Genomic DNA, 12,892 nt, shown 5'->3' with positions numbered 1-12,892 from the left:
CCCTCAGCGGTGTCTGTAGAGGTACTCCCTCCCCTTGGCAGTACAGACCACTCTGGCTTGTCTATTAATATTCAAACTTCTTTTCCAATTCCAGATGAGCCACTCTCGCGCAAAGTATACATGAAGTCACGTTACTACAATCGGTGTCATTGCCGATTGTAGTAACATTGTCTGGCGGGAAATTTTTCAGGCTGATAGTCCAGTCGATGCCCTTAACAGTGTGTTAGTTGAGATAAGCGAAAGAAGAATTCCCTCTAAAATTATTCGTAGTCGTCGTAAGGACAAAGCCTGGTTTAATGATGACTGCAGACGAGCCCAGCGTGAAAAGCAAATTGCCTACTGTGAATGGTCTCAACTGCGCTCACACGAGACTTGGGAGAATTATGTTAGTCTCCGTTCTGCAGCCCAGCGTATATATTCTAATGCTGAGGATGAGTACAATGAACACCTTAAAAATGTTCTGATTGGGACCTCCCAGCCACATTCATGGTGGTCAGCTCTTAAGCAGTCCCTCTTTGGTGTGGATTCAAGCCTACCTCCTCTGTCCTGCACAGATGGTTCAATCTCCCATAGTTCGAGGGATAAAGTTAATCTTTTGGCTTCTACTTTGAATTCAAAACAATGTAATGAAGTATTGGGCCTGCCTCCGTCCTGTCCCCAAAATGTAAAATTAAGCGCTATTGCCTTTAAGTCATCAGAATTATTAAGATACCTTAATGACTTGGACTCATTCGGCGGTTGTGATCCTTTGGGATTTTTGCCTCTGTTTTACGAAAGGACAGCGTCTCTATTGGCTCCAAAACTGGCAGTTATTTTTAGAACTCTGTTACGGAAGGGTTCTTTTCCAGTATGCTGGCGTACTGCTAATGCTACCCCGATACCTAAGGGATCCTCACCCTCTATTCACCCAGGTGATTACAGACCCATCTCCATAACCCCGGTCTTGTCTAAGATCTTTGAGCGCTTGCTGGCCAAGCATCTCACTCGTTTTTTAGACACAAACAAATTATTACCTTCTAGTCAGTTTGGTTTTAGAAAAGGTCTCAGCACCTCCGATGCTCTTATCTGCATAATTCATGACGTACAAGTTGCTCTTGATGCTGGTTATGAAGCTAGACTAATTCCACTTGATTTTAGCTCCGCATTTGATCGTATTAACTGCAAGGCCCTTTTGTTTAAAGTCAGATCTCTTGAAATTGGAGGCCGCTTCCTTCAAGTTCTTTCCGAGTTTCTAACTGAGAAAAGGCAACGTGTGATTGTTAATGGCTGTTAGTTCTTTTAGTCCAGTTATATCTGGTGTTCCCCAAGGTAGTGTCCTGGGACCCCTTCTTTTTATTATTTATACATTTGACATGTGGTGTGCAATCGAGTCTGATATGGTTGCATATGCTGACGACACCTCTATATATGCAGTAATTCCTTCCCCTCAGGATATACAGAGAATTGCCAATGCTCTCACTCGCGATGTGTCTAGGATTCTGTCTTGGTGTGGTCGGTGGGGTATGAAGCTGAACCCGAGTAAATCCCACAGTTTGGTTCTTAGCAGGTCAAGGACTCCCTTTCCTCCTCACCCTGATATTGCGGTCAGTGGAATACCGATCCCTAATTGTTCCTCACTGAAGTTGCTCGGAGTGACCCTTGATCCCAAACTCACGTTTGAGTTGCAACTGCGTTCACTTGCGTCGGCAGTCTCACAAAAAGTTGGTTTGTTGCGTAAGTTCAGTCAGCTTTATTCCTCTGATGATGTAAAAAAATGCTTTTACTCTTTCATACTGCCTCATTTCGAGTACTGTCATTCCGTTTGGATTTTTGCAACTGAGTCTCACTTAAAGCTGTTAGATAGAGTGTTCAACCAGATTAAATTTCTTCTTCCGAATCTCGAGATTAATCTTTGGCATCGTCGCTTGGTGGGATCATTGTCTTATTTTTTTCAAAATTATGTCTAATATCGACCATCCATTGCACCGTCGTCTGCCTGCTCTCTCACAACCATCGCGTGCTACACGACACTCCTTGGAGCTAAATGACCGTTCCTTGTCTGTCGACAGATGTAATACATCACAATTTTCCCGGTGTTTCATTCCAGCGACCGTCAAACTGTGGAATACACTTCCTAATGTGATTATTAATTCTACTAATTGTGAAACATTTAAAATACATGTGAATGCCTTTCTTCTCTCTTAGCTCGCTACCTACTAGATTTTTCTCCATCTTCCTATTCTTTGCTTTCTCCTTCATTCTGTATTTTCCGATATCGGTGAAGTGTCCCCCGCTGGGCCTTTTGGCTTATAGCGTTCGTGCTTTCCGGAGGGTCACCTTCATTGATTCATATAATAATAATAATAATAATAATAATAATAATAATAATAATAATAATTGAAAACTCACTGGGAGCAGGCGTGAGGGAAAAATCCAAAAACTTAATTTTGTTACAATAATAACAAAAATAATGACAAATATATTAATAATAATGATAATAATAATTTTAATAATGAGAAAAAAAATTAATTCTTCGTCCTCAAGGTTTACATACAAAAAAACAAAAAAAATCGAAATATCTTCACACACCGATCTGAAAACACGCATTTGCTAATGCGATGCATAATAAAAAGCTAGAAGTACGCAAAGCTTATCTATGCATCTCATTTACATCACAGAAAAAAATAACTATAAACAACGAAATCACGCACAGCTCACCTAAAGCAGAAGTCTGCCGGATGGACGTAGTAGTTGGTGAGGGTGCCGTCGACGGGAGGAGTGGCACAGAACTTCACGTCGGGGCACACGTTGTAGCGGCCGCCCTTACAAAAACAGCAACTGCGACACGGCACACCAGGCTCGATGGCAACACGGTCTCCTGTAACACCCCGCGTGAATGACGTGGGCATTTGTTGTCAATTAACATGCCCCACATCATTCCCCAGACAGTGATTGCGGCTGCAGTTTTCTTCCTGTTTACTTTAAAGAACATTTCATGATTTCCCTTAACTAATACAACGACATACTCTACACAGCCGATTCTTTCCACAATGATGATTTTGACGAGAGTAATGGTGCACTGCAGCGACTTTCCTGACGGGCAAGCCTCCCATAACTCACTCTGCGAGTGGGGTACCTCTTTGGCTGACTGGTTAAAGAGTGGCTCTCCCGTCTCGCTGGTCGCGGGTTCGAACCCCGGCGCCGGCAAAACCTTTCCTTGTCCGGATTAATTTCTCGTGTGTTTCGTTACACGCGGTGGTCGTGTTAGAGCATAGGAAAGTGTAAATTCAGGGATTACACTGGTGACAAGGCGGTGGGCACCCCCTCCTGTGATTCTGTTGTGTCGCCCCGAGTGGGTAACAAGTAGAGTGATGGCCCATGCTCTCCGAAGTTCATAGAAAATGGGAAATCTCAACACACAGAAATTAATCAACATAGGAATGGGGAGCCGTGTAGTGCGGCGACTAGCCTGATGGGCGAGCCTCCCATAACTCCCTCTGCGAGAGGGGTACCTCTTTGGCCGACTGGTTAAGGAGTGGCACTCCCGTCTCGCTGGTCGCGGTTTCGATCCCCGGCGACGGCAAAACCTATCCTTGTCTGGATTAATTTCTCGTGTGTTTCGTTACACGCAGAGGTCGTGTTGGAGTGTAGTAAAGAGAAAATTCTGGCATTACAATTGGTCCCTAAACCCTACAGGGCTAATGGGACTAGAGAGGACAAACCTATATTAGAGATCTTGGTATAAACTTCATCAACTATCTAAACGCAAGCAGTGCCATTAGTTGCGTAAGATTGTCTCTATGGAATAGATAGAGGCTGTAAGTATAATTAATGTCATATAATTTGTCATTTAATTCGTATCAAAATTGTGTCTGTTGTCAAGGAACCTTCATAAACTGTAGTAACTTTAAAACCAAGAAATCATATTGGTAACATACAAGTCGGTTGGAGGTGAAGGAAGCGAGTGAAGCAAAAGGTCTAACAATAAATGTGGAAAAAACGGAAATATTGGTAATAAGTAAAAAGGCACAGGTCCCGATATGCAATGTAAGAGTGAACGGAGAGATTGTTAAACAAGTAAGAAGATGTTGCTACTTAGGAAGCTCTATCACAGAGGATGGAAGGTGCAATGAAGAAATCAAAAGAAGAATATGTGAAGCAAAGAAAGTATTTCAGAAAATGAGAAACATACTGAGCAACAGGCACTTATCAATAAAAACAAGAAGTAGAGCGGTTAAAACTTATGTGTGGTCGGTGTTGATGTACGGATCAGAAACCTGGACGATTAGTAATAAGATGGAGAAAAAGCTGGAAGCCTTTGAAAGGTGGTGCTGGCGAAGATTGTTGAAAATATCGTGGATAGAGAGGACATCAAATGAAGAAGTGCTAAGGAGAATGGATAGTGGAAGAGCACTACTGGTAAATGTGAGAGCAAAGCAGATGAGGTTTTTTTGGACGTGTAATGAGAAGAGAAGGAATGGAGAACCTGAGTTTAACGGAAAGAATCCCAGGGAGCAGAGCAAGAGGCAGGCAAAGGGAGAAGTACATGGACGGAATAGTAAGAACGCTGGGAGGTGGAAGAAAGGCTGGACAGCTTCTGCAATTAACAAGAGAGAGAGGTGTGGGAGTCCATGGTCGCCAACGTCTGCATGGGCACGGCACTTCAGTAAACAAGTCGGTTGACCACCGAGACCACGCGTAGCTAAAGCGCATGTCCCCATGTATGTAGTACCTTAATTAACAGGTTTTAAAGACATTGAAATCCATACATGTTTTCTTTTCCTCAGTGGCAATTATTTATCTATAAAGAATAACAGTTTATGCTGCTTATCTAGTTTTTTTGCATACTGACAAATTGTATGTTACCAATATGACTTCTTGGTTTTAAAGTTACTACAATCTATGAAAGTTCCTTGTTCACAGACACAATTTTGATACAAATGATTTTTTTTTTTTTTTTCGTCGTTGCCTGTTGCGCCGGTAGGCATCTTCCTGGTGGGGCCTGATGGTCGGCCCAAGGCTTCTCCCAGGTGGGGCCTGATGGTCGGCCCAGCCCGTTCTGGCGCAGGCGAGTGTTTTATAGTGGCGCCATCTTGCATTGGCTCATGTTGCCCCCCGGAACTCGTTCTTGATTCGCTTGGACGGCTTCCTCTAGAGTCCGGGTTGATGGGTGGTCTTCAGGACAGCATGTGGGTAGTTTTAAGCCACTCGGCGGTGATTGAAAAATCCGAGTGGTAGCGTGGGGATTCGAACCCGCGTCATCCATCACGCGGTGAATGTGAGCCCAGTACGCTACCATTTCGGCCACCGCCTACCCCAAATACGACACTACTTTGATTTAAATCATTAATCATGTTTGTAGTCTCTATTCCATAGACACAATTTTACGCAACTAATGGCCCTGCTTGCCTTTAGAGTTAATGAAGTTTATACCAAAATTTCTAATATATAGGTTTGTTCATTGTCGTCCAAAGCTGGAGTGACGTTATCACGGGAAAGGCGTGAATTTAATATCCCCATAGGAATTACATAAGGCATACTGTAATTGATCCTTTTGATTTTCAGAAAAGTTTGAGTCCGCCGTCCAACACAATAAATTTGTAATCTCTAACCAAACACAAACAACATTAATCCCTCCCGTATCCGACATCATATACAGACGACCAGACGACCAGATACGGACGAAACCCGGATACGGAACAAGATCCGGACAGACCTTACTGACACATGTATAGTGAATATCACCCCTCCTTTAATTTTGTTGTGTTCCTTGGTCTCTAAGTTGCAGTATTTAAGCATTAAAGCACATATAAAAATAGCCAGTGTAATGCTAGACACTAGGAAAATTCCTGCTCATCTGATAGGTTAAGAGCTATCATCAGTGCGTGTCAAGAGAGGCGACTAGCTGACCAACAGATTTTTTTAACTTGTAGCCACATCGGAACTTTATGTCCGGACATGGACAAGTAACTTCGGATACAGACGTAATAGAGCACAGACCTAGTATTCGGATCCTGAGGATGTCCGAATACGGGACGTCTGGATCCAGGAGGGATTATTACAAAAAATCTTTGTATCGTGTTTGGTGTTAATAAAGAAGATAAATAATGTGAGGAAACAACACAGGAAATCTCTTTAGTATGGGATGTTGAGTACAAAAATGGTCTTTTATGTAGAATATAGTTCGGTTTGGCCACTTCCAATGACACTGTTGGGCTATGGAACTGACCCATTTAGTTGGAAAGGTTGTGCCTAACCATTATTAGTTTTTATTGAAATCTGCGGTCATCCATCAAAGAAAGTGAGGTTCATCTGCTGCAGGCCTGCCGCCTCTGACACTTGTGAACCTTTTTTATAAGATACTGAGTTAAACAATGCAAACGTTTACAATGTTATATCAAGGCCTGGTTCATTTTCCTTCCAACTAACATTTTTTTCCTGGTCAGGATTAAAGTTTGCATCTTAAAAAAAAAGGGGATAATACCATCAGAGATGATTATCGTGTGCTAAATGCATAATTTCTTCTTTGACAGATGACTACGACCCTTAATAAGAAATACTATCCATAGATTCAACCTTCCCTACTAAATATTTCGAAACATTTTTCGCTCAACAATATGAGCTTTCTCATTGTAACCTTGACTTTCATGTATGAATGACTAATTTCCGATTGCAAATCAAAGGGATCAATTTTAGCGTGTTCCATGTAATTCCTATGAGGGTATATTTACGCCTTCACATACGTATTTGCAGCAAGAAGCCAAGTTGAGACGAAAAAGGACAAATCTATATATATGAGATCTTTGATTAGACATGGTATTATTATCCAACTTTGTATAAATAATGAGTTGATAGTTAGTTTTAGAGCGTGTATAGTTTTTTACTGGTTCCCTTGTTCATCGTGACGGGCTTTATGCCAATATTGTGACATTACCTGGCTTTAGAGAGGTAACGCCTTGGCCACAGCTGACTACCGTGGCAGAAGACTCGTGGCCCAGGATTAGCGGCGACTCCACCACGAAGCGCGCAGTGCGACCCCTCCACCAGTAATGAACATCAGACCCACAGATCCCAACACTCGCCACACGCAGCAACACCTCTGAAGGAAGAGTTAAACCCATGTTTCCCACACCGATTTATCGCACTTACTATACTGAATTTAATTGTATTTGATCCAATATAATCGTGAACTCACAAATAACAGATATTAATCAAACTTTTTGTAACTAGATTATCATAAGAGTTCAGTGGTCAGGGCAACTGAGAAAGTAGTCAGGTATAGGTCGTGTGGAAAAGGAAGGAAAGGGAGTGGGTGGTGGACGGATGAGATAAAAGAGGCAGTTGAGGAGAAAAGAAGGAACTACAAGAAAATGTTACAGTGAAATGTGACGGAGGAGGCGAGATGGAGATGGGAAAGTACAGGGAGAGGAAGATGTTGGTAAAGAGACTGGTTAGGGAAAGTAAAGAGAGAGTGGATGAGGATTTTGGTAGGAAATTTCAGCAAAGCACCAGAACAAAAAACTTTTCTGGAAAGAAGTTAAAAGAGAAATGGAGGAGAAAAATTGCATATGTAGCATGAAGAGGAAAGATGGGTTGCTTGTGAGAGGGAATGAGGAGATGAGTGAGGTATGGAAGCAGCTCTTTGAAATTGTAATGAATGAGAGTGTGGGAGGGAGAGCAGAAGTGACTAGTGTATGAATAAAGATCAATGTAGGTCGGCCAAGTCCACAGGGGAGGGTGGAGAGAGGTGAGATAGAGGAGGCAGTGAAGAAGTTAATAGTATGAAAGGACCCTGGAGCTGATGGCATAACAGCAGAAATGCTGAAATAGTTACAAGGGAATAAGTCTACTCAGTGTGGCAGGAAAAGTGTATGGAAGGGTTTTTAAATAAGAGGATGAAGAAAATAATTGAGAAAAGTGTAGGCGATGAACAAGGGGGGGTTGGGGGGTTTTAGTAAAGTAATTGGGGTTGTGTAGATCAAATATTTGCACTGAAAATGATAGTTGAAAAATACCTAGAAAAGGAGAGGAAGCTGTTTACTGCTTTCATGGACCTAGAGAAGGCATATGACATGGGTTGACAGGAAGGGGTTACGTATGTTCTAAGGATATATGGTGTGGGAGGGCGTTTGCTGTAGGGAATCCGATCCTTCTATAAGAATGCGAGTTCCATTGTACGCGTGAAGGGTGAGTTGAGTGAGAGTTTCGTTGTGGGTGTGGGTGTGAGATAGGGGTGTGTGATGTCACCATGGCTTTTTTAATGTGTACATGGACGGTTGTATGAGAGAAAATGAAAGCCAGAATGGGGGGAGGTAGGTCCAAGGCTGAAAGTGAGAGGTACGGAGGAGTCATTGGTGGCGGGCCTGTTTCCAGATGATACAGTATTGTTGGCAGAGAATGAGGGGACGCTGCAGAGGATAGTGAATGAGTTTAACAGGGTTTGTAAGATGAGAAAGCTGAGAGTAAATATTGGAGAGAATAAGGTTGTGGTATTTGAAAGGGCTAGAGAGCAGGTCATTGATTTTGCAAAGCCGTACTAAGTTAGAGCAGAGGGTACAACGAAGTGTAGGATAACGTTAGGGGAGGAGTTAATAGAGGAGGTGACTGAGTTTGAATATTTAGGAACAGTTTTATGTAAGCAAGGAAATATGGAAGGTGAGGTGAAGGAAAGAGCAGTGAGGGGCAGACAGATAGTAAATGCATTGGAGAGAGTTATGAAAGGAAGCAGCGTGAGCATGGAGGTAAAAAGGGGAATAAGGAACAGTATTACCCAACTCCGTCATATGCATCAGAGACGTGGACATTAAATGCGGCACAGCAGTCGAGAATGCGTGCAGTGGAAATGAGTTAGGTATAAGAGAGGTGCATGTGGTGTTTCAGGATGGGATGGAGAAAGTAATGAAAGCGTGTATGAGCGGTTTGGTATGGGTGTGACAGCGAAAGTAGTGGATTGTGGAATGATGGAGTGGGCGAAGCGTGGTGCGCTGAGATGGTTTGGACATATGATGAGGATGGGAGAGAATGAATTCGTGAAGAGAGTATAATTCACTGTTCCTCGGCATTTGTTTTCGGTCTGAAGGAGGGAAGAGTTTGATCCCAGAAGACGAAATTGGCCTCTCTTTGACCACTCCCTCCGTTTGCTTTTCCAGGGACAGTGATTTGCGTGATTTTGTGTGTTTATGAGGGAAGGATTGAGGGAGGTTTTAAGGGGAGACCACCTGTGAAGTGGATCAATAGGGTGAGTGAGTATTGGAGGGAGAGAGTTGGAAGTAGCAGGAATGAGTGTGCTGAGAGGGAGTGCCAGAACAGGGAGGGATGGAGACACTTATAATAATAATAATAATAACAATAATAATGATGATAATAATAATAATAATAATAATAATAATAATAATAATAATAATAATAATAATAATAATAATAATAATAATAATAATAATAATTATAATAATAATAATGATAAAAATAATAATAATAATAATAATAATAATAATAATAATAATAATAATAATAATAATAATAATAATAATAATAATAATAATAATAATAGAATAACAAAAATAATAATAATAATAATAGAAACAACAACAACAACAACAACAACAACAACAACAACAACAACTTATGCATTTTTCCCCATATTGAAACTTTCGAGGTGAAGACACTAGTTAGGTTTGGCATGAGTAACATTTTTATGCCTTTCACTTTTGACATTAGTATTTTGATCTGCGTCGTAAATAAAGAAACTTACCTAAAGGAAGGCCTAGTCATTAGCTGATTTTTTTCCTTCACACGGCAAATAGATGATTGAAATTCAAATGAGAACTCCAGCTGTTGGGGGAACTAAACCTTAAGAAAGCTTCTGTACTAATTCCGAGAAAAACATGTAGCTGGGACTCACCTCCAGGCCCTGGCTGCGGGATTGGCCTCTCCTCCTGCAGTGGAGGTTACAACCACAAAGAAGAAAAATAAGTATAAATTACACATTGTACATTTGATATTACTTTCTAACGAGGACACAAATTGATAATCATACATAATGTCACGAAGCACGATCACTTACATGCAGTTTACACACGCACAGAGCAACCACAAACATACACTACTCATATAAACTCATATAAACTCTTATTCTATCCATACTATACGTAACTCAGACAGGTAACCCCCAAATATTATTGACAATGAAACAGGAGGCATTACAAAACAGTACACGAACACTTCTCTGAGCAATCACAATACTTTTACAAACAATTCAGTTGGCTCACAGCTCACCCACAGACTGCCCGGGCGGAGATTTGAATCCTGGCCCGCAGATTCGTACCTGAGCATGCAAACCATTACACTTATTCCTTACACGGGTGGTTTTCGTCTCACAACCATGCTATACACTTCACTTTTGTAATTAATGTTTGTCACCTAAACATTTCGGTTAAATGTATCCCAGTACAACTCTTTTTCCACCCCCAGACAGCATAATAAGCCATGCACATATGCAAACATTTTTATTGTTCTTGCCATCCATTCTTTTTACATCCAAAGACGTCTCCATTGTTTGGGTTCTCGATCACAACGTCGTTTCAAGTTCATGTTTTACTTGCATTATATCACAATTATCCTGCACTCGCTCTCCTAATTTCTCACTATCTCGTTTTTCATCCGTAATGACCACCACCCCCACCCCAGCAATGGGATACCACCCTTTTACTTTCCTACATGCATTGCTGTCTCTCACTCCTCTTCTTCCATGTTTCCATTGTCATTTTCCACTTTTAGTTTTGTATATTTCACCACAAAATGCCTCTTTCTTCAACTCCAATCCTGCTTTCATTTTTGATCAATTACTTTTGTTTCACTCCTCTCGAGATATAAAGTTACAGCCTTAATTGGAATTTTCATAAGAAATCTGACATGAAGCTCCTTACATTATTATATGTCTAGCTTCTTCATTCACCTGGAGTCCTAAAGCATATATTTCATTGCTGAGATATCCCCTTGCATGACCTTGTATAGTTTATATACACCATAATAGTATGCACGTATCCAAATGTATACAACATATGGGGTTGTTGGCACTGACCTACCTTGTTGTATTGTTTTTCAATCGTTTCTTTACAATGATGAATAAAATACAATAAGCAAGCTCAAAAAGCACATCCTAACGACAAGATTAAGATGAATCACATACCAGCCGTAGGTCCTGCGCTGCGTACAACACTGCACTCAAATTATCCTTCGCCATTATGCAGTCTTCGCTGTCTTTGATATCTTTGACTTTTTTCTCTTCGTATCTCAAACAGTGTTCATCTCCCATGTATTTCTGGGGAGGCCTCAGTCCTTACTGGCAGTCTAGGACAAAGGTTACCATGTGTCTGTTATCAGCTCTCTCTTGCCCATCTGCGGCACTAGAAGTCAAGGGCACACTTAAAAAGGCCTCTTGATGCGGTCACTTTAGATGTCTCCTTAATTAATATGACGCAACACAAAGCATTGAATAAGATTGACGTCGATGTGGATTTCATTTATCTTATTTACTTTATAACCAATGGCTAAACAAACAAATGTGAAGGAACTGTTCGCAATATGCTGCTCCTATAAAAAGAAACATGTATTAAATGGTGAATTCTGATACTACACTGATCTTACGATGTAAGGATTCAGGGTGACTTTCATAGAGCAGGTATTAATTCAGTGCAGGGAGTTGTTGTTCAAAAATTACTCCATCCCTATAGGGGGGAGCACGGGCCTTTGCAAAAGGCGGCCCGTGGCAGAGTGCCGACAGACCGACTCTATCGCCTGACGTCAGCCGAGCCGACCAAGTCGGTCTGTCGACGAGGACTGGCGTGTCTCTGCAGTAGAGAGTTGTTTCCTTTACAAAGTCATCTCCTATACACGGGATATGAGGTATGTTCACAAATTTGCACGCACTATTGTCAACATAAAATGTGGTACGCAACTTTGGATTTAACATTAGTTTATTATTGTACCTCAGACAGCTTCCTGTGTCCTTGAACTGTAGTGATCATATCTTATATGCTTTTGTCTCGAGGGGCACCGGCAGGTCTGCGTGACCATTCATTGCGGTCGCGGTTCGTGACGCTGCACTCTCCCTGTCGTCAGGGTTGTCACTACAGTTCACTTTCTCACTAGCTGGCCAACGAGAAAATGTATTGGTCATTACTTTATTGTTGTAAAAGTAATACAACAGTGGAGGAGTTTGGTGCCTGTCGGCTGTAGAAGGTACATATGAACAAAAAAAGGTGAAGTGAGTAAGGAAGAAAGCGAGTAGCGTAATTGCTTGTCGTTCGTTTTTGTTCTCTTTCTTGTATTGGCGAAGTTAAACTATTATTATTGCTATTATTAAGAAATACAGCGTAGGAGTCAGGGAGAGGAGATAGGGAGGGAGAGAGGGAGCTAGGGGAGAAGAAGAAGAAGAAGAAGAAGAACAACAACAACAACAACAACAACAACAACAACAAAAAAAAAAGAGAGAGAGAGAGAGAGAGAGAGAGAGATCTAAGAACCAAGACATGCACACGCTTATATAATTATATAATGTATCTCGTTCGATTTCGTTCTCGTTCTTGTCTTGTTTGTATTATATTCCACTAGGCGAAATAAAATTATTATTTTATTATTATTGTTATTATTATTATTATTATTATTATTATTATTATTATTATTATTATTATTATTATAATTATAATTATAATAATAATAATAATAATAATAATAATAATAATAATAATAATAATAATAATAATTATAATAATAATAATAATAATAATAATAATAATAATAATAATAATAATAATAATAATAATAATAATAATAATAATAACAATAATAATTATAATAATAATAATAATAATAATAATAATAATAATAATAATAATAATAATAATAATAATAA

The 12,892-nt window shown here is 40.5% G+C and overlaps 1 protein-coding gene across 1 annotated transcript in view; it reads right to left on the bottom strand.

Moving 5' to 3' along the window:
* LOC126998993 (sorbitol dehydrogenase-like) overlaps positions 1-11,399 on the bottom strand; it is a 48,163-nt gene extending 36,764 nt beyond the window's left edge. The window contains exons 1-4 of the mRNA XM_050861306.1: positions 11,168-11,399; positions 9,881-9,914; positions 6,914-7,078; positions 2,698-2,857 (exon numbers count right to left, since the gene is read on the bottom strand). Coding sequence (XP_050717263.1) covers positions 2,698-2,857; positions 6,914-7,078; positions 9,881-9,914; positions 11,168-11,293 — 485 coding nt within the window. The 5' untranslated portion in view covers positions 11,294-11,399. The remainder of the gene's footprint in view (positions 1-2,697; positions 2,858-6,913; positions 7,079-9,880; positions 9,915-11,167) is intronic.
* Positions 11,400-12,892: the final 1,493 nt, after the last annotated feature.

The sequence above is a fragment of the Eriocheir sinensis genome, chromosome 2, assembly GCF_024679095.1.
Source record: "Eriocheir sinensis breed Jianghai 21 chromosome 2, ASM2467909v1, whole genome shotgun sequence".
Classification (NCBI taxonomy): domain Eukaryota; kingdom Metazoa; phylum Arthropoda; class Malacostraca; order Decapoda; family Varunidae; genus Eriocheir; species Eriocheir sinensis.
Note: the sequence above shows the minus strand (reverse complement) of the source record. Positions and strands in the feature narration are given on the sequence as shown.